Here is a 26804-nt window from a genome sequence, read left to right as displayed (position 1 = left end):
GAGATCAGGTGCCCTCTTCTGGCCTTCAGGCAGACATACAGACAGAACACTGTATACATAATAAATAAATCCCTAAAAAAAAAAAAAAAGGCATGTGTCACTACGCTTGGCTCTGTTCCCTAGTGTGGCCTTGAACACACAGAGAGCCTGTCTGCTAAGTGATCGTATTGAGGGCGTGTGTTACCACTGCCTGACTTCTATGTTTACTTAAAATGGCTTGCTATTTCTTCTGATCTCCAGGCAAGCTTTATTAAAGCACAAATAAAATATCACCACATTTCAGCACAAATAAAATATCACCACAGAGAGTAGAAGGGACACAAAGTGTCATCGATACCAGATCATTCAAGTCTGGTCTAAGGCTGTCTTAAAACCCTGTAGTTCAAGGACAAACGACAGCAAAGAGAGAGTGCCTTTGCCTGGGCTGTTTTCTCTGCCTGGTTTGCCTTCCCCCTGTCTGTCTCCCTTCTCGATTTGGTTCTAGCTCACACATCATGTCATTTAGGAGTCTCATAAGCACCGCTCTTGTCACTTGTCAGGACTGTGCATACACAGCCAGCTCTCCGGAGTGGCTCTCGAGTGCATCTGTCATGCACACACCTTTAGATCGTAGATTATACTAAGAAATTTAAGCTTTCAGTACTTCAGTTTCTCTTCTGCAAAGAAAAAAAAGTTAATGATAGTGTGTAACCCACAGAACGGTTATAAGATAAATTGAGTGCTCATTGATATTAATGGTATCATGAGTTAATACACATGGTTTCTGTCTGTAGCTTATAAATGGGACAATGTCTTATTCTCCCAGCTATCAGTAAGGTGGTGTGGCAGAATGAGAGTAGATGGTCTTTGGATTCAGATAGGCCAGTGTTCAAATCCCAGATCTGCTCTTTGCTAGATGGGTAACCTTCAGTTTAATCTTATTGAACTGTTTTGCCCTTTATAGGACAATGAAAATAAACCATGTTCTTTAAGTTTTTAGGATGACTTTAGAGAATAAAAGATGCATATTTGGCCTGAATGAGGCAGTCACTAAATGGCAGTTTTTATTTTAGTGTGAAGAGGTTGTTGTGTTTGAACAGTAATTGCTCATTAGCTGATTACTAAAGTTGACATTATATGCCCAGTGCCATGGGCATATAAATAAATCTTTATGTGTATCATCTCATTCTTTTTCATATACTAGAGAAGGCAATAGTATCTCTGATTTACACAGAAAGGTTTTGAGGCTTAGGTAAGTTTTACGAAAGTCTACTAGCTAGAATATGGCAGCACTAGGATTGGAACACCCTAGGTACCCTCTAAAGTATCTTACTAACTGAAAGAACGAATGTAAAAACTCACCCAGACAAAGGTAATTCCCAGCCCTTCTCTTCACCAGTCCTCTGACACTTTATGTCTGCTGAGTATGTGGGCTGTGCCATAACTACCACTGTTGACAAGCAGAAATGCAGAAGGAATACATCTTGAATAAAACCGGAGACTAGTTCTTAGATCATCATTACTAGCACGACCAGATAACTTTGTCAACAACTAGGAAAACATGCTCTTCAAGCTACTGTTTTCAAGTTGTTTTGTATCAAGAACATTTGATTTACAGATATCAAAGCTGATATGTGAGGTCCTCCCTGACCTGACAAATTATATCCAGGAGACTTCTATTACTAGTCTATTATAATGGTTTGAAGCACTACACACACACACACACACACACACACACACACACACACACACACACACACACACCCCTGCTGCCAATAGTGCATTGCAGAAGAGTAAGAAAGGAACAGCAATCCAGTTCCCAACACTTCTGCCCAAATGATGTTCTTCCTGGTGAGTGGGAAGGGAAAAAAAGGTACTGAGGGAGACTTCTGATGCTTCAGTTTCTCAAATGACCTAGAATCCTCGTTGAATCATATGAATTAGACAAACCTGGTTTTATGTCCCAGATTTCTTGTTATATAATCTTGGCTTCCAATTGATATATAGTTTCCAGGGCAGCACCGCCCCCCCCCCCAGCATTTAGTAAACACTTTTCCAGCAAAAAGTGGTTATTTTTATCCCTCTAGCAATAAGTAAGAACAGTTTTTCAGCATTCAGGTGAAGCTGGGAATTGCGATTGATAGATAGTAGAACCAAGGTGAGACTGGATTCAGAAGAGAAATGAGTAGACGAAGTTCAAGTTTGAGCTGAGAGTAGACCTTACTATGTTGCTGGGATGATTATGTGTCATGGTGTCCTTTCGGCCTCCTCTCCTGGAAATTCCATTCAGCCAAAGTAGGCAAAGTGTAATGAGTAACCAGAAGTTTTCAGAGTAGTAGCCTCAAGCTAAGAAAAACAATGATAAAGTGTAAGGGTGTCCAGATACCTACTTAAGAATGTCATTCCATCATAACAAATTCAAGCAGAAACACAGTATTGTTCATTGAGTTCAATTTTTATTTTTGTTTTTGAGATGGTGCCATGTATCCTGTCTTAGTTACTTTGCTATTGGTGTGATAGAACACCATGACCAAGGCAACTTGTAGAAGAAATAATTTACTGGGGGCTTACATTTTCAAAAGATGAGTCTATGACCATCATGGGAGCAGGCAGGCAGGCATGGTACTGGAACAGTAGCTGAGAGTTTATATCCCTGTCCACAAACATGAGGCAGAGACAGCTAAGTGGGAATGGCCTGAGTCTTTTGAAACCTCAAAGGCTACCCCAGTGACATCTCCTCCAATAAGGCCATACTGCCTAATCCTTCCCAAACAGTTCTACCTCAAATATATGATTCTATAGGGGTCATTCTCATTCAAATCACGGCACAGCTGTAGTTGGTCTTGAACCTTTGATCCTCCTGACTCCACCTCCCAAGTGCTGGTATTACAGGCATGCACCACCACCCCTGCTTTACTGACTTAATGTAAGGATAAGACTTATTTTCCTGTGACTGTCATAACAAATTACCACAAACCTGGTGAGACGTGAGGTCCTCCCTGACCTGAAAAACTGTATCCAGGAGAGATGTATGGGGTGTTTTTATTTAAAAGATTTATTTTTATTTTATGTGTATGGATGTTTTGGTTGCATGTTTGTCTGTGCACCATGTTCATGTGTGGTGTCTGAGGAGGTCAAAAGAAGGTATTGAATTCCCTGGAACTAGAGTTATGGATGCTGGTGAGCCACCATGTGGGTTCTGGGAACTAAACCCAAGTCATCTGCTGTGGGATAGTTGTACAATGTGTGAAGATGTATTTGCTGTGATTGGTGTAATAATAAGCTGAATGGCCAATAGCTAGGCAGGAGGTATAGGTAGGATTTCCAGAGAGAAAGAAAGAGGAGGAGATAATTGAGGCACAGGGAGACAGACACTAAGGAGACCTGAAGGGAGTTGGACAATCAAAATGAATGAAAGGTAAAAAACCACAAGGCAAAACGTAGATTAATAGAAATGGGTTAATTTAAGTTATAAGAGCTATTGGGACAAGCCTAAGCTAAGGCCGAGCTTTCATAATTAATATAAATCTCCACGTCATTATTTGGAAGCCAGCTGGCAGGACAGAGGAAAACTTACTACAGTCATCTGAAAAATCAAGTACTCCTAACTACCAAGACATATCTCTAGTCCCAATTGTTTTTTTTTTATTTAATGATTTATTTTTTATTTTATGTGCATTGGTGTTTTACCTGCATGTGTGTCTGTGTGAGGTTATGGGATCTCCTGGAACTGGGGAGCTGTGAACTGTGAGCTACCATGTAGGTGCTGGGAATTGAACCTGGGTCCTCTGGAAGAGCAGCCAGTGCTTTTAACTGCTGAGCCATCTCTCCAGTCCATACACACACACACACACACACACACACACACACACACACACACACACACATCAAGAGGTTCAATATCAGTTTTACCATGCTGTAATCAAAGGAGAAACCATGCCTGGTACTGGAAACCTAGCCAAATACCTGGGGCTGGTGGAGTCGCTGATCAGGGAGGAGAACCTGGAACTGCCGCTTCACTAAGGCAGCACAATCCCTAACTACGGTCTAAATCTTTATCCTTACACCCACAGATACGTATAGGTCTCACTCATCCAAGAACTGTCTCCTTGCAACCGATTGAGATCATCGCAGAAAACCCCAGTCAATCAAACTGCAGAGAACAAGCGACCGTATGGTGCCCAGCCACAACTGATACACCTACAACACAGCTCCTTCACCTAAGGCTCAGGGGCCATAGTGGAGGAGAGGGGCCCGGAAAGATTGGAAGGGTCGGCGGAACAGGAAGTTGGATGTGAGATGGTCTCTCCTAGGAATGTAAGAGACGCTTCACCTGTGACATCTCACCAACATGCCGACTGAACAAGGACAACATGGATAGCCAGGCTAATATGGAAGGAGGACATCTCATGGGGCCTCAACCACAGACGAGGAACTACTGACAACCAAGGAATCCTGAGAGTGGGAGAAAGTCTGTCCCAGGGAAGAGCTCTCAAATCAGTTAACCAATACCAAGTGGCCAGAGGTGAAATCAAATACATATAAGTAACATTATATATGGACTGAACAGGTTGTATTTATATATTTAGGAGGGTGTGTGTGTAAAACAACAAAGAAAGACCAGGAATTTGAGAGAGAGAGAGAGAGAGAGAGAGAGAGAGAGAGAGAGAGAGAGAGAGAGAGAGAGAGAGAGAGGTAACATGGGAAAGGTTAGAGGGTGGAAGGGAAGGGGGGACAATGATGTAATTGTATTTTAATTTCAAAATAAAAATTTTAAATGTGGTGTATAGATAACAGTAGAATTTTTTTGGTCCATAAAGAACAACATTTCATCATCTGCAGGAAAATGGATATGCTTGGAGATAATAGTATTAAGCAAGTTAAGACAGTCTCAGGCAAACATTGTGTTTTCTTTCATTCCTGGTTCCTAGGTTCTATATAAATATGTAAAATCAGGTATGTATATATGACATGAAAGCAGAAATAAAGCTTTCTAGTGCAAGGAAGGGGAACTATCAGGAGGATAGAGGGATAAGAAAAGGGAGCCTAGGGGATATAGAGGGAATGCATTCAACATATAATATACTTGTATGAAATACATAATATACTTGTATGAAAACTTTAAAAATAAATATTTTTAAAAAAATAGGAAAAATAATAAAAGTAAGCAAAATACAACAGGAAATTTTAGAAAATAATGAAATAAGCTAACATTGCTCACAATGAATATGTACAGGATAGCCAAATTTAAAATGAATGCAGCCACACATGGTGACACACACCTTTAATTTCAGCACTCATGAAACAGAGGCAAGGGGATCTCTGTGAGTCTGAAGGCAGCCTGATCTATATAGAGAGTTCTAAGCCAGCCAGGGCTGCATAGTGAGACCCTGTTTCAAAAAATTAAAATGAGCCCAGAGCTTTGCAAACAAATTTAACCAGGAAAGAGGTGCATGTGTTATGTGTGGACACGATGCTCATTCCTTTTAGATGTACACTGAACTCAGGCTGCTCACTTGAAAACCCCCATGTTTCCCCACTCTGAGGACCTGATTCACTCCCTGAGGTCAGACCTTAGCTTGCTAATCTGCCATGACATAGACTTTTCTGAGTCCTTATCAGCTTTCTTCAGGGGGGCAATGTTATGAAGGCTGAGGGAGTCTGGCAGAGTTCCTGTTCCTCCCAGGCAGATATCACAGGGCAGCAGGGCCCTCAACAGCAGGCAAACATTCCACCCAGAGCCAGATGAGGAACTCAAGCAGCAGGAGGACACAGGAACACCAGGTAAGGAATCGCTTTTCTAAATCTCATTATTACGCTGGGCATAGTTCAGGTCTGAGAGCAGGAAGGGCTGGGTATAGGTCACAGTCAAGGGGAAATTTGTGAAGGAAGATGAGTGAGAAATTCTCAAGCTTGTGGGGAGGATGCGCAGATCCAGAATCTCAGAACACTCTGTCATTTTCATGTAGTTATGAGCATCCAAATGACATCAATGAGACTTGGGAGCTGTGAGACCATACATTGTGATCATCCAAAGCCACCTACCTAGGTTTGTTGTGCAGATCCCACCAATGGAAGTTACCAGGAAGGCGAACTGAAAATAAGGAAGCCATTTTTAACAGAGCTCCAGAAAATGGACTGTAAACAGCCTCTGCAGGACTTCTGTGTGCAGGCAGCCTATAGGCACTCTTGCCCAGAGAAAGACTACTCGCTTCAGTTAATAAGTTAGTGCCCTGCTTTACAGTTAATCCACAGTTAAGAGAGGCCTTTCTGAAATATTTTCTTGAGAGCTAATTTCGGTTTAGATGGCTGTTCTCTAGTCTTAAAACAAAAGGTTGTTGGTCACAATTTTGCAGCCGGGCCTCAAAGACTTAGGCTCTTTTCCAAATCTTAGAGGCTCCATGGTACAAGGAAAAACTAGAAGCAAAAGGCAAATTCCTTCCTCACATCACACCGTCTGCGACAATTCATACTGTATGTTTAGGAGATAGGTGAAGAGCTAGAGCAATTTCAGCATTTGGTTTCAGTTGGCCTTCTTTCATGAGTAGATTAAGGTCTTTAAAACGTATAAAATAGCATACAAAATACCACATTTTATGTGTTGTATACTTTTTTGTTTTTTGGGTTTTTGTTTGTTTGTTTTGTTTTTAAGATTTATTTATTTATTATGTATCCGGTGTTCCGCCTGCATGTATGCCTGCAGGCCAGAAGAGGGCACCAGATCTCATTACAGATGGTTATGAGCCACCCTGTGGTTGCTGGGAATTGAACTCAGGACCTCTGGAAGAGCAGCCATTGCCCTTAACCTCTGAACCATCTCTCCAGGCCCTATTTTTTCTTTTATTTGTTTGTCTAAGACAGGGTCTCATGTAGTTAAGGCTGGTATTGAACTTACTATAGCCAGGAATGACTTTGGATGCTGGCCCTCTTGCCTCCATCTTCTGATGGGATTACAGTTGTGTACCCATACATCTGGCCTCAAATTCTTGATCCTCCTGCCTCAGCCACCTGAGTGCTAGGACTATAGGCATGTGCTACCATGCCCAGATTGATGTTTATTTTCATAGCAAGACCTACCACACACAACTCCAAACTCTGTTTCCTTTGTTTTCCTCTACTGCTTTCCTTCCCCTTTGAATGGCTAGAGCCCCTGACTTCAGCTTCTATTTCTGCACATGCTTTAACAACTCACTGAGCTCCTGCACTAACCTCTCCTCCTTATATCTGGGCTCAGTGTTGGTGCATCCCAAATTTAAGCAGAACTGAGCTGAAATCTTCAGCAACTTACTTTTTTTTCCATTATGGAAAACTATTAAGTGTTCACTTTTTAACCTATGGCTACTCTTGTTGAGAAGTCTATTTGGTAAAATAGGTTCAAAACCATTGCTATCAAGGATTATTTCCAAAGCTGGGACCAGTGGAACAGGCCTGCAATCCCAGCTACTCATGAGCCTGAGATAGCAGGACCCATGTGAAAATGGTGAGTGAAGGGAAGGCTGGGGATGCAACTCAGTGGAAGAGCACTTGCTGAGCATGGGAGAAGGTAGAGGCTCAGTTCCCAGACCCACTAGAATGCCTTTTTAAAGATTATGTCCAATGTTAAAATGTATCCCCAATAATGTATAGCCTTGAAGAAAATATTACCATCTCTGAACATCTCACTAATACAGAAATGTTTCTGTCCTGGTTATATGTAGGAATACCTTTCTGCTATTGCTGGAAGTATAGAAAATGCCCTATGCTGAGATCACTGTAAATTTGGGCAAAGTGACTTTAGGAGAAGAGAACAGGAAGAAGATGACCAATAGCTGCTTGAAAAGATACGAGAACTCCAGTATCATCCAGGCTGTCTGTGCACTGCTGAATTCTGGAGGAGGTGTGATCAAAGCAGAGATCGATGACAAAAACTATAGTTACCGATGCCACGGCCTGGGGCAGGATTTGGAAACTTCGTTTCAAAAGCTCCTTCCATCAGGTTCACAGAAGTACCTTGACTGTATGCAACAGAACCATGACCTGCTGATTTTTGTGAAGTCATGGAGCCCAGATGCCTCCAGCCTTCCACTGAAGATTTGCAGTTTACGCTCCAACTTATACCAGAGAGATGTGACCTCTGCCATCAACCTGAGTGCGAGCAGTGCCCTGGAGCTTCTCAAGGAGAAAGAGTCTAGAGCCCAAAGAGGTGCCCCCAGGGTGCATTCTCAGAAATGCACCCTCAACAGATCCATTCAGGAAGAAGAAGATATTAAGGTGTGTGCCTCAGAATTTTTTAAGAAAGATAAACTCAATTATAAGGAGAAGCTTAACTTCACAGAGTCAACACACGTCGAGTTTAAAAGGTTCACCACCAAAAAGATTGTCCCTCGGATTAAAGAGACACTGGCTCATTATGTTTCTGCATTTGCCAACACTCAAGGGGGATACATAATTATTGGGGTTGATGATAAGAGCAAAGAAGTGTTTGGATGTAAGAAAGAAAAAATGAACCCCGAATCACTGAAAACAGAAATAAAAAACTGCATAGAAAAGCTGCCCGCATACCACTTCTGTCTCGAAAAGCCCAGGGTGAATTTCACGACCAAAATTTTGAAGGTTTACCAAAAAGAAGCCCTGTATGGCTATGTCTGTGTGGTTCGAGTGGAGCCCTTTTGCTGTGCCGTGTTTGCAGAGGACCCGGATTCCTGGATCATGAAGGACAATGTTGTCAAAAGGCTGGGGGCTCAACAGTGGGTGGACATGATGCTGGATATTCAGCCAGGTAAAGAGAGAGAGGGGGCATTGCTGAGGCTGAGGGCAAGAACCCTCTTCTTCACCTTTTGAGGGTATCCCGTCGTGTAGTGTAGTTTTAAAAACCAGAAATGTGCTTTTGTTTACAGATGCACTCTCACAATGGTGTTCTTTTTCTAATGGCTTAGTTCTGAAGACCCAGATCTGATCTCTTTGAAATTAAAAAGAGAGAAAGAAAGAAAGAGAGAGAGAAAGAAAGAAAGGGAAAAAGAAATTTGGATTTCAGTCTTTTGGGGGCAAGTTATCATATATCATCAGCCATGAATTAATTTGTGAATTCCTTTTCTGCGCTGTAAAACCCTGTTGACAAAAATTGGCTGATTTTCCTTGTGTATGTGGAATAGTTTCACTGAAAAAGCAATCTCCAGAGAGCACCATTTAAGTATGGCACTGTACTAAGTATTTGGAGGGAAATTCTGTGTGTGTGTGTGTGTGTGTGTGTGTGTGTGTGTGTGTGTGTGTATGTGTCTGTGTGTAAGAGAGAGAGAGATGGAGGGAGGAGGAAGAGAGACAGAGACGACAGAGAGGAGGGAGGGGGAGAGAGAGAAATTTGAAACATTTCAGTAAATCTAGAATCAAATATCTTAAACTATTGGTCCCGAGGCACCACAGCATAGGGAAATGAGACAAGAACAGATACCCTGGGAAGGGACCACCCCGAGGGAGGTGGACCGCTGTGGTTGTGCTTCCTTTACATCTTGTTTGGCAGTCAGCCTTGGTGCTTCCAAATCAACCCATAAAATACTTATAAATAAGCTCATTCCCTTGCTTGCAGGATCACATGCTCCCAATTCGATGAAACATTTAGATCAGTGGATACAGATGTCAGTCATTGCCGACTCATGGCGTCATCCTTTGTCCTTTCCTAAATTTATTTGATATATTCCCTCCTTTCCCCCAGGAAGACCCTTCCCCTTTCAATTTTCTTCTTACCTTGGATGGAAACTAAAAGCAACTATCATGGCCTGTGCTGCCCTCTTTGGCCACATGGGGCTTCTCTCACTGTCCTAGAGCTTAAAATAATGACTGTGCTTCACGTGGACCTTTGCTGACATCTAGCAGCTTCCCTTTCTTCTTACAGGTGACCTGGCATCAGGATTTTAGAGTTGGAAGGAAACTCAGGGACCATCACCTCATGAGAGACAGGAGAAATGCCACTTGTTTGAAATGAATTACCTAGTGAGGTAAACTACTGGAGACCCACAGAGCAGCTGCAGTTCCCTTTCCTGCCATGCACAGCTGCATGAGGCAGCACAACACAAGACCTCACACCTGTTTCTGTAGAAAGAACAATCGCAGAGTTCTTCCACTTTTTTTTTTTTTCCGAGACAGGATTTCTCTGTGTAGCTTTGGAGCCTGTCCTGGGTCTCGCACTGTAGACCAGGCTGGCCTCGAACTCACAGAGATCCTCCTGGCTCTGCCTCCCAAGCGCTGGGATTAAAGGCGTGTGCCACGACCGCCCAGTCTGAATTCTTCCACTTTAGATTTTCATTTTATCTGTAACTGCTTTCTGTGTACGGGTTTAGATCCTTCCAGTTTGCCCGCCACCGATTCCAGTGCTCACCCGATTTCATCAGCTTCACCTGCGCCAAGAAAGCCAGCGTATCTCACAAAAGCCATGGAATGTAAGGAGACCCTGCAGCGCCATTTGTTTCCAGGTATACCCATCTCTGTTTGGTTTTTGTTTGTTTTTTGAGACTGTATCTCACTATGTGGCCCAGTCCAGGTTTGTATATTCCCTCTTAATTTCAGGCGAGGAGATTGTTTTTATACACTAAAGCATTGTTTAGTGGTAGAGTGTTTGCCTAGGACAGGCAAGGTCCTAAGTGTGAAACTCAGCGTTGAAAAAAGAATTAAGTTGGGAGGAATTGATAGCAAGTAATCCAAGTCTGTTTTTTTTCTTAGAGAATGTCAAATGTAAGACATTAGCAAACATGTGGTCCTACAATTACACTTACACACACATACACACACAAACACACACACACACACACACACACACACACACACACACACACACACACACACACACACAGAGAGAGAGAGAGAGAGAGAGAGAGAGAGAGAGAGAGAGAGAGAGAGAGAGAATTTCTTAAATCCTAGTCCTCAATCCCCATCAGATTTCTAAATGCACTGAATTCCAACCACCCGTGTCTTTTAGTCTTCAAAATGGAAAGTGCTGGAGTTTCTTGGGTCTCTATCATAAGAGAACTGGGTCGTGGCTTTTTAATATAGAGGGAGTCACAGGGTTACACAAACATCTTCTAAAGCAAATTTTCTCCAGCTTCAGCACTACTGACATTTGAATCACACCACAGATGACACATGGAGTCAATTATACGATGTTTAGCTGTATCCCTGACTTCTACTCATTAGATGCCCATAGCCTCCCTCCAGTTGTAATAATCAAAAAGTCTCCAGACATTGTCTCAGCTGGTGAGATGGTGAGACTCGATGGGTCAAGGCAGCTGCCACCAAGCTGATAACCTGTGTTTAACCTCTGAGCTTATAATGGCGTAAGGAGAGAGTCTAATTTTGGAAGTTGTCTTCTGACTTCCACATATACTTGAACACACACACACACACACACACACACACACACACACACACAAGTAATAATAAAATAAAATGTCTTCAGGCCTCTGGTTAAGAATTCCTATTCTGCTGGGCGGTGGTGGCACACGCCTGTAATCCCAGCACTCGGGAGGCAGAGGCAGGTGGATCTCTGTGAGTTCAAGGCCAGCCTGGTCTACAGAGCTAGTCCAGGACAGGCTCCAAAGCTACAGAGAAACCCTGTCTCGAACCGCCCCCCCCCCAAAAAAAAGAATTCCTATTCTATGGGCAGTGGTGGTGCACACCTTTAATCCCAGCACTTGGGAGGCAGAAGCAGACAGATCTCTGTGAGTTCAAGGTCAGCATGGTCTACAAAGTGAGTTTATGATAGCCAGGGCTACACAGAGAAACCCTGTCTCAAAAAACAAAAACAAACAAACAAAAACTTTTCTGAAAGAAGACCTGTAGTATGAATCTTAAAGAGTCTTGTTAATAAAAACAAACCTGGGGCAGGTATTGGGGTGAACACCGGAAGATCAGAGAAGCAGAACAAGCCACAGCTACCTCACCTCACTAGTTCCTCAGCTGATCCTGTTTCCTCAGACTGGAAGCCTCTGAGTCCTCATCCAGAATGGGTCTCAGCTGAACTGTTGCTCAAAAGCCTAAAAGCTTAACCAGCCAAATGCTTCTAGTTTCTGGTCTCCACACCTTATATATCTTTCTGCTTTCTGCCATCACTCTCTGGGATTAAAGACTCACTTTCTGGGATTAAGGGCATGAGTTACCATGCTTGGCTGTATCCTTGTGGCCTTGAACTCACAAAGATCCAGAGGGATTTCTGCCTCTAGAATGCTAGGATTAAAGTCATGTGCTACCACTGCCTAACCTCTATGTTTAATATTGTGGCTGTCCTGTTCTCTGACCCCAGATAAGTTTATTAGTGTGCACCACAAAGACCCCCCTTTTTCCTGTTTTCTTTCTTTTCTGAGACAGAGTTTCTCCGTGTAGCCCTGGCTGTCCCAAAACTGACTGTAGACTAGGCTGGCCTCAAACTCAGAGATCTGCCTGCATCTACCTCTGCCTCCCAAGTGCCACCACTGTGTGACCTAAAGAGGACTCTTACTTTCCCCCAAATCATCAGCTCCACAGAAAGCCCTTACAGAAAAGAATGCCTTCCCAGCAGCTGTGTGCATCTGGGACCAGGAAAAGCCTCCAAGAGCCTGTTCTCAGTAGACCTTTTCCTGACAGCTTCCCTTCAGGCTAGATTTGCCAGGTGTAGGAGTCTCTCACCACAGCCTCAGATGTTCTCTTTGCAAAAGGAAAACCATGGCTAGAGTTGTCCTTTTCTACAAGATTGCAAGAGCAGCCCTGTGCTTTTTTTTTTTTTTAAGTTTTGGTAACTTCTATTCCTTCAATTTTCAGTGACACAGGCAAACCTACAATTTCAGCCAGAATCCCTCTGTAAGAAGCTGTTCTCAGATCATCAAGGACTGGAGGACTTACTGAAGGCACAGACACATCCTTGTTCTCATGGGATTGTGATAGTTTCTAGAAGCTGGGCTGGTGACATTGGTTTAACGAAAGAGCAGAACATCCTGTGTGATGCTCTCCTGGTAGCAGCCAACAGCCCTCTGGTACTCTACACAATCTTAACAGACCCGAGTTGGAATGGAGGTTCTGACTATGTGTACAACACCGCCCTTCAGTTAAAGCAGCAGCTCCAGACTCTTGGCGGCTACTCAGGGAAAGTGTGCGTCATTCCCAGGCAGATAGACCTGACCAGCAGAGGGCCCAGACCTGAGGAGTCCCCAGCGTACTACCCCAGATCCTACATGCTGTCTAGTCAAACGGAAGTAGAGAATGTGCTGCAAGCCCTTGTAGTGGTCTCACTGTGCTCCAGGTCGGTGCTGAGTGACAAGCTGGGCTCCGAGTTTTTCAAGCAGCGTATAGAAGACCAATGCAACTCACTCTCCAAGAGCCTCCAGGAAACCCGGGAATTGTTCATCCATTGCTTTCCGGGAATCAGGAAGACAGCTCTAGCCATAAAGATCACGGAGAAAATTAAGGATGTGTTCCACTGCAAACCAAAAGAGATCCTCTATGTTTGTGAAAATGACTCCCTCAGGGATTTTGTGATGTGAGAATTTTTACCATCTAAAATTCAGGGGGGAAAAAAGTCTTCCAACATAGTCACAAAAGCAATTTGTTTGAAGTTTAAGGTTTAGAGATGCTCTTTCACTGTGGGAGTGAAAAGGCCTGAGTTAACGCAGATTTCCAAATGTGGCTGTTAACGCAGATTTCCAAATGTGGTTGACCACTAAAATGGGTACCTTATCATATTCAACCCCCACACAGGTCAGGGATGCTTGTCATTTGTTTGTTTGTAATAGTCTTTCTCCTTAAGCTCAATCCTCCTGTATCAGCTTCCTGAGCATTGAGATTATAGAGATACACCACCATGCCCAACTGGGACTCTAATTCAATTCCACGATGTGTCCTTAGATCTAAGAAAAGTAGAAATGAACCTATCTTACTTTAAGTAACTTTTTGCTGGAAGGTTTGTGTTTTGGTTATATAATTAGTCACTATATCTATCAGGAATTTAAATTTAAATGCAATTTAACTTTGTTCATAAAATATTCACACATTTGAGTTGTTCTGTACCAGTAATTTTAGAACATGTAACTTTAATTCTAATTGAAATTTCTAGCTTTCAGTGGACATTGTACAATTTAGCAGAGAAAAAAATTCATGTTTTCTCCTTTAGTTTTAATTATTCAAAAAGAGTCTTATTGATCAGTTTTTACGTTAGATGCTATTAAGTATAATGTCAGAGGGAAAAAAAACCGACAAAGAGTTTACAAAATAATCAATGCAAGTGTTGTATTATTGGTATTATAATAAAGATCTGCCTCACACAGGCTGGACGTTGGTCAGCAAATACTCTCCAGGGAAGGAGACTCTTGACCATACTAAATCATTAGGAAGTCAGGTGGGAGAGTGCATGCCTATAATTCCAGACTGAAGCAAGGGACTGAGAGTTTGAGGCCAGCCTGGCCTACACAGTGAGACCCTGTATCAAAAGCAATCGAGCCAACGATAAACAGTAGGAGAAGTGAATGAGATGGGGAGGGCCTCCAAGGCAAACCGCACAGCAAGGTCAAAGGCAATGAGAAACGAGCTCTAACTGGAGTAGAGCCAGAGTGTGGGCATATGGAAAACGGTGATGCTGGGATGTTTACAGATGCTAGATTATGGAGGAAATTGTGCTAGGGACCGTGGACATTATGAAGCTCTGTAGCTACATTTTTAAAATGTCCAAGTTAAAACCCCAATTGCCAAATACCTATCAAACCCCTAATGTGAGGCAGGTATGGGATAGCTGAAAATCGGTGCTTTTCTTCAGGAGCCACACAGACCAAGCTGGAAGAGGATGGATGTGGTTACAAGTCAAAGCACAGAGAGGAAAGCCCCAGGAACTGTAGACATAAGATCTGTGTGAGTGCACCCTATTAGATCCTTAGAGAAGACAAGAAGCAGTCAGATCTGGGAAGCCTGTTTATGTAGCATATATGCATGTTACAATGTACCACGACAGGGAAATGAGCCAGAGAGAGGAAGGACCCTATGTTTTTTTTTTCTTTCTTTTCTTTCAGTTTTCTTGAAGGAACTCAGCAACTGGTGTTTTTCTTACCAAAACCCAAAGGAGTTTCTGGTTTTTGTCAGACAAGTAAAGAAACAGAACTTGCTTTAGACAAAATTTGAATTAGCACATACCTCTCTTCTGCATGTATAGATTATGATAAGCCTGTAAGAGACGGTTCCCTAATTCTAAAAGGACAAATTAAGGAAGTAGGAACAGGCATGAGTTACTTTTGAGATTTCCTTTTACTGTAGTGATCTTGTCTTCCCCTGTCAAGCATCACAATTGGACCAGTAGAAATAGCAAGATTTCCTAACTTTTTTTTTTAGATCAAGTATTGCTATGTAGGCTAGGTTGGCCTATAGTCACTATGTAGCCCAGGCTGGCCTTGGACTCAGGATCCCCAGCTTCCTGAGTGGTGGGATTATAGGCACAAACCACCCGACCGTCTAACTACTTCAGAGTAGAATTTCACATGAAGATTTCACTAAGCAATCCCAAAACTCTGTGTTCTACCTGCCAGGTACCTTGGAAGCAGAGTGGTTTTGTTGTACTGCCTCTATTAATGAATTAGTCTGCAAAGGAGAATTAGCCTCTATTTCCAATCCAGAGAGCTAGGAAACCTCCCGCTATCTTTGTTTTATATGCCTGAAACCCTGTTTTTCTCCTTTATGGTTACAGCCAACAAGTCACTTGCCAAGTTGTGACCCAGAGGACCTTCATGAGAGAAGAATTCCCAAAGATTAAACATATAGTGATGGATGAGGCTGAGAATTTCTGTAGGAGACACGGTGACTGGTACCTGAAGGCTAAGAGCATCACCCATCCAAAAGTGAAGGGGGCTGCAGGTGAAACCCTACACCATGGGATCCTCTGGCTTTTCCTGGATCCTTTCCAAATCTATCACGCAGATGTTAGCGGCCTTCCTGCTCCTTCTGCTCAGTTTCCTCGAAAAGTGATCACGAATGAGATCCACTGTGCCATGGAAATAGCAAACGTCATGAAAGAAGAAATGAAGAGACTCCAAGGAAACCCTCCCTCCAACATAGCTCCAGACGTGCTGGCAATGTTCCAAGAGGCTTCTTACCAGGAAGCCATGTGTGCCCAGGCTCTGCCTGGTGTGTGTGAGATCAAGGCTAACCTGACACTAGAACAAATAGCCTGCTGTGTGGCAGAAAAATGCCACAGCCTGTTCCATGATGGCTATCTGCCCCAAGACATTGCAATTCTGTACAGGAGAGGGGAAGACAGAGGACGGTATAAGGACATGCTGCTCAGAGCAATGGCTCAGGGAACGGCAGAGGTTTCATTCGGCAGCGCTGCTGGTGTTTGTAGTGATGGCATAATTTTAGACAGCGTTCAGCAGTTTTCAGGCATGGTCAGGAACATTGTGTTTGGGCTTAGTCCCGAAAATGTGCAGTCAGACGGGGCTCATAAACTCTGCTTTGCCTCAAGAGCCATTAAACATCTCTACTTGCTGTATGAAAGGAAGACAGCCTTCTGATGACTATTGCAAATAACACAGGAAGCTGTACAAGAGCAATCTCTCCTCCCAGATGGGGGGTAGCTACTTCCTTTTTTATATTACAAGTGAAGAAATGAAGGCACATCGTTATATGCTGGCGCCACAGCAGTTTTTTTTTTGTTTTTTGTTTTGGCTGTGCCCTTTGCTCACTCCTGGACAGTGACAAGATAAGTATGATTGGTTCCCTACCTCCAGTTTTCCTAACTCAATCCAGCTTTCATTCTGTCATCCAAAGATCCTAAAAGGGAAAGCAAATTTTATGAAATTCTCTGCTCCAGGGAGTTCCTGCAGCCTTTGGATGGAATCAGTCCCCAAGGCTTTCTATGGTGCTTGCTCCTCTCCTGACCCCATCCTGGATCATGCCTCCATCTCCATGCACTCTGGTCTTGTAGCTATCTTGGGAGTGATGGCAGGATGTCCTTTCAACCAATTACTTGGACTGGGTGTCTTGAGGGCAGCAGCTAGACCAGCATCTGATACTGTCTGTGGGGCTCAAGCTTCACAGGTCCAAACTTGATTTCCTTTTTTTTTTCACAAAGTGTACATTGGTCTCTTGGAGTTGACATTCTGCTAACCAAGGACACAGACTACAAACACATGAGTGAAAATGTTACTCTGTTAGTTTAGAGTGTGAACTATATTAACCAGTGGGCTAGGGATGTTTTGCTAATTTGTACATTCATTGAGAACATAGGAAGCCATGTGGTGTGAGCAGAGTCTTACAGTAAGAATAGATAGAGGGACAGCTTGGATCTAGTGGCTGGCTATTCTCTCTCTCTCTTTCTCTCTATCTCTCCCCCATCTTCTCTTTCTCTCCCTTAATATGGTAGATAATGCATTTAGTGTAATAAAATAACCAAGATAAAGAGTTGCTTATGGTATGAAGCTCTTAAAACATTGTTAAAAGAGGGCAACAGAATATGATCATATTGGCTGGAGAGATGGAAAAATAAAAATAAAAAAGCTCCTAAACATCTCATGACCCCAGTGTATTTTTTTATTTTTGCTTATTTCCATTTCTATTTGATATTTTACACACATGGCAAGTTCTGCAGTCAACTTTATATCCTATGCGGCTGCTTCTTCCATTTAACTTTTTGCAAAGCATTGCCACAGTGGTATTGTGCCTAATACATCACATCTACCTTTAGTTCTACCTTTTGCATGTCCTAGCAGTAGAGCTACCTAATGAAAACTGGTACAGCCAGTCTGGAAATCTGTGTGGAGTATTCTGAAATAGCTAAAAATAAATCCACCAGCTAAATACTTCTGGGCCATATGCTCAAAGGACTTGACATCATCCACATACTTTCTCAGTTCACTGCCATTGTATTCACAATATCTGGGAAATGGGAACAGCCTAGATGACCTTCAAAACTGAATGGATAATGAAAAGGTATTTGTATACAAAGGAATTCTACTCAGCTGCAAAGAAAAATGAAACCATGAATTTTGCAGGTAAATTGATGGAACTAGAGTATATACTGAGTGAAGGAGTCCAGACCCAGAAAGACAAATGCCATGTGTTCTCTCTAAACTGTGGTTCCTAGCTCAGAATCTTCACATAAGTAACCACAGAAATCAGGAAAGTAAAAAGAGACCAAGTCAGGAGAGCTCTAGTTTGGGGGATGGCAGGTCAAGGTGCCATGAATCAGAAAATGGGGAAATTGGAGTTGGTCTTTAAGTAGGCAGTGGTAAAAGTCAGCAATACAGAGAGGTTAATAAATAACACTAAGAATGTTTCATACAACATATAGACCATGTGATTTCATGCTTACCTAAAATTACATGTAATATACATGTGTATGCATAGATGTATAGTTTAAGGAAGTTATGACACCGGTTGATAATGCTCCCCAAAAGAACCATGAACTATGAACTAAGCCCCTAGTACCATGTATGAGAGACATGAGTTCTCTTGAGTTGTTGCAAGGGTAGTCCAAGGGATGCCCCCAAACAAAACAACATAGGCTATTGCTGTTGCCCTTGGTTGCCTCCAGAATTTGAAGGCAAGGCCCTGTTGTGGGAGAAGTCATGCTCTTCAAACACTGGACTTGGAGGAAATGAACAGGAACTGGTTCCAAAGTCCTCTCCCTGATGACTGGCTCTCAGAGAATCAGAAGATTCTACGGAAGCTGCCAAGGGATAGGTGCATTTGCTAGTCCTACCCCACTGTAAACCTATGTACACAACAGTGACTGGCCTGGCAGGATATCCACAATGGGGCAATACTGGCACCTTTATTTTGGTTACCATCAACTGTCTGATTGGACTTAAGGCCTGCTCAACAGGAGGGATTCATATCTAGTACTGTAACCCTAGCCAACTACCCATGGCTAGAGAGAACATAAACCCGGGAGGAGAGCTTACTACCAATAGGATTTGTTTTCTCAGTAACTATCCTTACACAGATACGTGGAGCTCTCACCCCTCATCCAAGACGCTTCTTTTTGCAACAGATGGAGACAGTTACAGAGCCCCACAACTGATCCAAATGCAGATGGTAAGTGAGTGGCGGTGCCAACCCTACCTGCTTATATCTGCAACACAACCCCTAAATCTAAGGCTCAGGGAAAACCATGGAAAAGTGGGGAGGAAAGTTTGTGAGAACCATAGGACCATGATCACTGCTGCTAGGTGGCATCTCCTAGACACAACAGGGAAGCTGCACCCATGAGCTCTCCACATGACCAGCACAATGACACCACCAGTTGACATGTTCACGAGGACAGGGGAAAGTCCGCATGGTCCCACCCCTAGACAGAAAGCTGCAGGAGGTCAATGGCTGCGGAGACAAGGAGAGTTGGTTGCTTTCAGAGATCAACTCCCACATAGGTTGTCTAATCTTGAGGTTAACCCTGAACACATGAACATATGAACAAAGCTAAAAGGACTCAGCATGCTATATATACGTGTGTGTGTGTGTGTGTGTGTGTGTGTGTGTGTGTGTGTATACATATAACAGTAGAATTTTTTAAAACATGATCTTAATGAATTTGGGAGTGGGAGAGAGAGAGGTAGGAATGATATACATGCAGTGTTCATGCATGAAAATGTTAAAAAAAGAAACTAATTTAAAAAGAGAGCTAGAGGTGTTTTGCTGGCCCTGTGATGTGGGCTTTGTTAGTCACTTTCGCGGCCCAGTGACATTTTAATAACTGTGATGTGCACAGAGGCTGACTGTGTGCTTTCAGCATGTTTGCTCTTTTGGATTTATGCTAATGACATGCAAAGAGCACGCCCTAGATGACCCGGCAGTCACAGATGAATGAGGAACCTAGGAAACCAGCTTGAACTCAGCTCAGAGCCAAGTGCAAGTAATTACCACTCGATCAGCTGTTTATCATTTACAATTGAGATTTCAAGGTTGTTTTGTACCAGAACTGACAGTTGCAGGCCACTCTCCATGTGTCGACTCTTGGGCTGACCTATGCAGATCTTGTCAGCTGGACCTGGGATCTGAGGACCTGAGAGAATGAGGCAGAAAGTCTAATGCTGTAGACAACCATAGCGTAGTTTTAAACACAAATGTAACAAAGAAAGCAATGATACAAGGAACATTGTTTGAGTTCAGAAAAACATGTAAATAAATGTCAGTAAGCACATACTAAACATGAAGAGAGCAGCCCTTTCCCAGAACTTTCTCAGGACAGACCAATTAAATACAATTGCCTGGCTGTCTCTATAGATTATGTCTGGGAATGCAGGGAATCAAGACAGAAGGCCATATCCAGACTCAGGGTACACTGACCAGATTGAGTTCTGTAGCTCTGTTCTGACATCCAAGAAGAGTATGCCCCCTAAATTGTATGTAAATGTTTAATACAGGAGACACAAAATCACATACAAGAACAATCCAGGGAACAAATGCACCTGAGGTAAAAGGCCCTCTGCCTTTTTTCCTGGAGATTCTCTCACTGTTCCTCAAGGCATTGTTCACCGTGTGTCATTCTTTTTTTTTTTTTAAGATTTATTTTATGCATATGAGTGTTCTATCTGTATGCATAGCTTTATGCCAGAAGAGGGCATTGGACCCCACTATAAATGGTTTTGAGCCATCATGTGGTTTCTGGGAATTGAACTCAGGACCCCTGGAAGAGCAGCCAGTGCTCCTAACCACTGAGCCATCTCTTCAATGCTGTCCCCTCCCCCCAGCTTTGAGACAAAGTCTTGTTAGGTAACTGCCAGGGTCTGGGATTGCATGCATGTACCATTAGCCTAACAGACATACAGAATTTTTTTATTTAAATAAGGGGAAAAGGTTGAAATCAGCATCTGACTACAAAAGATGAGAACCCATGTCTCAGACATGGTTGACTCTGCAAAGGAGCACATATGGTAGAGCCATGCCTAATCACTCCAATCCAGAGCCTCAAAGAAAGTACTTGGAGAATTGTGGGTAGGAGCATGGATCATTTAACCCTGAGGTTGCATAAGTACAGTTTCAGAGAAAAGAAAAGATGTCCCTGTTCACAAATGAGACTTTTAAAAATAATTTTTAGCCAAGCATGGTGGCATACACCTTCAATTCCAGCCTCTCATATGCTATGGACTCTATCATTAAGCTATAGCCCCAGACTGGTGTTTATTATTATTTTAAGACAAGGTCTCAATAAGTTGCCCAGGCTGACCTTCAACTTGTGATCTTCCTGCCTCAGCCTGGGCGGTAGCTAGGATAACAGGCCTACACCACCAGCTCTACCTTATTCTAAATTTTGTTCAAATGATTTAGGAAATGTTTATGTAGTATATTTTCTATAAACATGTAGTAGTATAGAAGAACACACACACACACACACACACACACACACACACAAAATGCAAACCTCATCCTTCTTTTCACAAGGCCCCCAGCTGTTTCCCAGTTTTGCTCTGTCATTTCCAGGGCTGGCACACCGGCAGATGTGCTTTTGCTGAGTTGTAATGACAGGCACACTCCTCTTGTGCACATTTAGGCTGATGCTCCAAAGCCCTTTCCCACTCTGCAGTCTCCCACATGGCAGACAAAGCATCTCCCAGGTCACAGCCTAGGCACAGCAGGTCCTCGATGCCTTTGAGCAGGGACGGGCTGGCAATGCTGGTTTCCTGCAGCCTGATCTCAGGCCTGTGGTAGAGGAAGAGGGTGGTGGGTTAACATTTCACTTCAAGAAGGCCTTAAAACCCAGGCAAGGGGTGGGGTGGGGCTCCAACACTCCAGGAGACGTGACCACAGAGCAACACAAGACAGAAGCATCTTCTGCCCTCATCTCCCCACTGTGGGAAGATGGCACAGGTGGCATTTGTGTCCTCCGTGAGGAGTAGCAGTCGCCAGGACAGAACCCAGGAAGTCTGTAAGCAGATCCCTGCTTGCCCAAAAGGTTACCCATCCCCTCTCTGCCCCTTCCTGTCTGGTCTACGCTCTTCCCCATCCCCTGACCCCCATCCCCCACCCCTTTTTTCTCCTCCCCGCTTTCCTTTCTTCTCCTCCCTCTCCCTTCAGTTCCCTTCTTTCCAAAGAAATAATAGATTTTGCAAATTAGAGAAAATGCTTCATATTTGTTATCCCAGACCCCACTTTTTTTCGCTAATCACAGTCTCTTCCCTGCCTATCATTTCATTTTCATTAAGGCCAAGTAAAATCCCATTGTGTACATTTTCTTTGTCCGTTCATCAGTTGATGGAAGAGAAAGCCCATTCACATCTTGGCTGTTGTGAACACAGATGTACAGAATCTGTCCATGAATAATTAAAGTCCTTTACTTACTCAGAAATGTTTTGAGATCTCTTATAAAACAAAAACCTAACCAAACCAAAACCCCAGGCTTTAATTATGATCCAGAGCTATGTCAAACTCATGAAGCGATAAAACGATGCTTGATTTGTTGTTTTTTTTTTCTTCTTTCTCTCCTACATATGAGACGTTATATTGATTATTTTAAAACTTTTTTTTAGGTTTTTCATGACAGTATTTCTCTGTGCAGCCCTCCCTGGTTCTTCTGGAACTTAATGTGTAGACCAGGCTTGTCTTTGCCTCTGGCATGTGTTCCCACGCTGGGTTTGATTGGTTTATTTTTAATGCTGTTAGTGCTCTGTCGAGGGCCTGGAGAGTATCAGTGGTGAAGATCACCAGGTATCGCTCAAAGGCTGTACAACCAGCGAAAGCTTGTACAAGTTGAAAAAAGAACAAGTTAAAAGACTCAAAGTAAAATTTCGGCAAATGGCGACTCGGAAAGAGATGCTCAAAACCAAACAGGTCAGTTGGGCTCGGCATCAGGAGATATATTAATCTTACTTTAGACCACAAGATTAATCCCCCCCTTGGAGGGTGTCCTGGAGATACTGCAATTCCAGGTCACACAGAGTGGACAGAGCAAGCTCCTATTCCAACTCCGAGTTCCAAATATCCATTTACTATTGTTGGACCCCCAAATTTAGGGTCTCACGTGGGCGCCCCAAGAACCCAGACTCTAGTCCAGTTGATGCAATAGCAGGAGGATTTATTTAGCTTCTGTCCAGAAGGGCTCCTCTGCTCCCAAGAGCAAGAGTCGAATCTTACTGCAGCCCCATAAGGGCTTATAAAGGAAAACCCCACAAAACCCATAAGATTACAATTCCCATACAATTTCCTTTCACAAGATCATGGTCTGGGTACAGAGTGATCACAGAGGGGGTATAGTTACGTCAACAGGTACATTCTTCCTGAAACCTCAAGGGGGGGTATCAAGGCAGGAGTGGAGTTTACATACAGGTCACGGTGGTCCTTCCTGGAACACCTGCAACTATCCCAGTCACATTTGAGCACATCTCTTAACAGAAATCTTTTTACACTGTTATATGGTTGCAGGGGCCATTGAACAATGGCTAAGTCAGGTTGCCCTTGAAACTAGATTTTTAGTTTCTCATTTCCTGGTGCTTGAAGTTTCTCTTTTCCTGAGGCTTGGGGGTGTAAGCCTGAAGGGTTAGGGTGTTTCACTATATTGTCCTCAAATAGAGGACATATCAGATATTAAACTGATAAGAACAGATACTATACTTGATCTTAGCCAAAAGGCAGAGAAGCAATAAGTCTACCTTGCCCAACACCACTAACATGCACGAAAACCTCAACATCATGGTCACAAATGCGCTAGCGCCAACCAACACGCGCCCGACACAGACTGTCCTGTTCTATCCTGCCCACTACCTGAACTCTAGAGAAAGTCTGTGACATTCACCGGAGGGCGAATTTTCAATTGCACTTTGGTTCCCAGAATTCCGAGGAGACTGGGCCATGTCCTTAATTGCATGCCCTGCTCAACGCGTTTTCGGTCTTCCCAATGCAGAAAGCGGCAAGATTACTGATGGACCTACAGACCGATGCCCGCGGTTCTCCCAGGTTCTTCTTTACAGTCTTTCAGACACAGACTTGACAACCCCCACCACAAAGAGTTTCCCCCCCGACACACACATTCTTCTTATATCCAGTTCATTCTGCATCGCGTCTCTCCCTGAGATGACATCCATGACTGAGGGGAGGATCCGGGGAAGACAGGTTCGGAACCACTTACTGTGTGGACTGAGCCTTGGAAAATGGGCTTTTGGAAATCCAGCTCCTTTGCTGTAACTATTGCTCTGGTGTTTTTTTTTTTTCCTTTCCCCCACTCTTTAGTTCATTCCTTTTTGTAGCTGTTGTTGGAATTTCTAATGGTCTTATAATAAAAAACCCTGAGCCAGATATTGGGGTGAAAGCTGAAAGATCAGAGAAGCAGAGCAAGCCACAGCCAACAACTCCTCAGCTGATCCTGTTTCCATGAATCCTCAGACTGAAAGTCTCTGAGTTCTCACCCCAAGGGTCCCAGTTGAACTACTTTATTCCTTGTTTCCTCATGCCTTATATACCTCTCTCTGCCCTGTGGCCACTTGCTGGGATTAAAGGCACATGTGCTTCCCAGTACTGGGATTAAAGGTGTGTGTGTGCCACCACTGCCTGGCTCTGTTTCCAGTGTGGCCTTGAACTCACAGAGATCTAGTCAGATCTCTGCCTCTGGAGTGATAGGATTAAGGGTGTGTGCCACCACTGCCTGACATTGGTTTTTAATGTAGTGGCTGGCTCTGTTCTCTGATCCTCAGGCAAGTTCATTAGGGTACACAATGTATCACCACATGTATGTCTTGTTTTAACATGCAGTCTCTAGCCTATGAAGCCCAGACAGACCTGGAATTTTCAGTGATCCTCCCTTCTGAGCCTGGCCCAAGAGCCAGGTTCCTCTCTTTTATATTTTGAGACAGGGTCTCTCTGTGTAGCCATTGCTATCCCAGAGTTTGCATTGTTGACCAGGCTGGCCTCAAACTCACACATGCACCTGACCCTACCACCCTAAAAGTGTGGGCCACCACAACCGACAGAGTTCCTTTCTTTTTAAAAACAGACCAAACCTCACTTTGGGTTGAGCTTTATGGCATAGACCTGTAATCAATTCCATAGGCGGATCCATAGGAGGACCCAGCAGGAAGAAGGGACCCATTGGAGTGGAAGGATTTCCCTGAAGCATAGATGAAATCAGATTCATTCTCTGTAGATGGGGAGAGAGGTGCTGGGGGAGGAAAGTAATAGTGTAGCAAGGAGAGGCTTCCAGACAGACTCTCTGCTGTGCCATCGCTGGGGCACAGTAGGTAGTGGTTTTGCCAAAGTTCATCTTCAGTATACTCAGACATAAACGTTTGGGCAAAGGTGCTTTCTGGCATGCCCTGGTGTGGTTGGTGCTTGTGGTGTTTTCAGACAGATCTCACTGTGGTGTTCCCTGGTGGCCTGGAACTTGGGTCCACATGATCACCATGCCTTTGTCTACCACAGAGCTTGAATTATAAAGACTTGTGCCCCTTTGCTTTTTAAATAGACATAATCCCCAAGATGTAGAATTTGCTGTATTTTGCAGCTATTCTTTCTGTTTACTTCTTCTTCTTCTTCTTCTTCCTCTTCTTCTTCTTCTTCTTCTTCTTCTTCTTCTTCTTCTTCTTCTTCTTCTTCTTCTTCTTCTTCTTCCTTTTTTATTTTATTTATTTATTTTTTTTGACACAGGATTTCTCTGTGTAACCTTGAGTGTCCTGGAACTTGCTCTGTAGACCAGGCTGGCATAAAACTCTCAGAGTCAACTTACCTCTTCCTCTTGATTAAAGGCATCTGCCACCACCACTCAGCTTTTGCATTTTTTTCAACACCATGATATCTTCAAAGGCATCTAGGAGAACAGTATCCACTGAAATCATTCTGAAGTTGAACCTAGGTATAACTTAACTGGTTTCATTTCACAGTAAGACCATAACAGGTCCTAGAAATTGACAACTTGGTTTTTTTTCCTCTCATTTCAATATAAAGAATGAACAGAGCCAGCCAGATTGCTCAATGGGTAAAGGAGCTTAGAATCGAGCCTGATGATTGAATTTGGTTCCAGAGACCCACATGGTATAAGGAGGACACAGACTCCTCCAACTTGTTCTCTGACCTCAAGATGTGCCATGGCACACACTTGGATATTTGAACACACATTCAAATAATAATATAGAAGTGATTTTAAAAAAATGAATAGGTTCCATTGTGTATATGTGCCACAATTTATTTATCCATTCTTCAGTTGAAGGGCATCTAGGTTGTTTCCAGGTTTTGGCTATTACAAACAATGCTGATATAAACATAGCTGAGCAAGTGCTCTTGTGGTATGATTGAGCATTTCTTGGGTATATGCCCAAGAGTGGTATAGCTGGATCTTGGGGGAGATTGATTCCCAATTTTCTAAGAAAGTGCCATACTGATTTCCAAAGTGGTTGTACAAGCTTGCATTCCCACCAGTAGGGGAGGAGAGTTCCCCTAGTTCCACATCCTCTCCAGCATAAAGTGTCTTCAGTGTTTTTGATCTTAGCCATTCTGACAGGCGTAAGGTGGTATCTCAGAGTTGTTTTGATTTGCATTTCCCTGATGATTAGGGGTGTTGAGCAATTCCTTAAATGTCTTTCAGCCATTGAGTTTCCTTTGTTGAGAATTTTCTGTTTAGTTCTATAGCCCATTTCTTAATTGGACTGTTGGCTGTTTTGATGTCTAATTTCTTGAGGTTTGCAGGCAAATGGATGGATCTAGAAAAAATCATTCTGAGTGAGGTAACTCAGACTCAGAAAGACAAATATGGTATGTACTCACTCACAGGAGGATACTAGATGTGGAACAAGGATGACTGGACTGCCACTCACATCACCAGTGAGGCTACCTGGAAAACAGGACCCCAAGAAAGACACGAGGATCGCCCAATGATGGAGAAATGGCTGAGATCTACATGAACAACCTGGACATGAGTGGGAGCAATGAAG

At 43.2% G+C, this 26804-nt stretch overlaps 1 protein-coding gene and 1 pseudogene across 1 annotated transcript; one reads left to right on the top strand and one right to left on the bottom strand.

Moving 5' to 3' along the window:
* The first annotated feature begins 5629 nt into the window (after positions 1-5629).
* On the top strand, positions 5630-17462 carry Slfn14 (schlafen family member 14). Its single transcript, XM_006995314.4, has 5 exons — positions 5630-5763; positions 7677-8737; positions 10293-10424; positions 12742-13456; positions 15644-17462. The coding sequence occupies exons 2-5, from the start codon at positions 7711-7713 to the stop codon at positions 16464-16466; spliced, it is 2697 nt and encodes an 898-aa protein (XP_006995376.2). The 5' UTR covers positions 5630-5763; positions 7677-7710; the 3' UTR covers positions 16467-17462.
* A 5957-nt stretch (positions 17463-23419) lies between these two features.
* Positions 23420-23529, bottom strand: LOC121831961 (U2 spliceosomal RNA; annotated as a pseudogene).
* Between the last annotated feature and the right edge of the window lie 3275 nt (positions 23530-26804).

Source organism: Peromyscus maniculatus, chromosome 8 (assembly GCF_049852395.1).
Source record: "Peromyscus maniculatus bairdii isolate BWxNUB_F1_BW_parent chromosome 8, HU_Pman_BW_mat_3.1, whole genome shotgun sequence".
NCBI classification, from domain to species: Eukaryota; Metazoa; Chordata; class Mammalia; order Rodentia; family Cricetidae; genus Peromyscus; species Peromyscus maniculatus.
The sequence above is the reverse complement of the archived record's forward strand: the minus strand, read 5'-3'. Positions and strand labels throughout refer to the sequence as shown.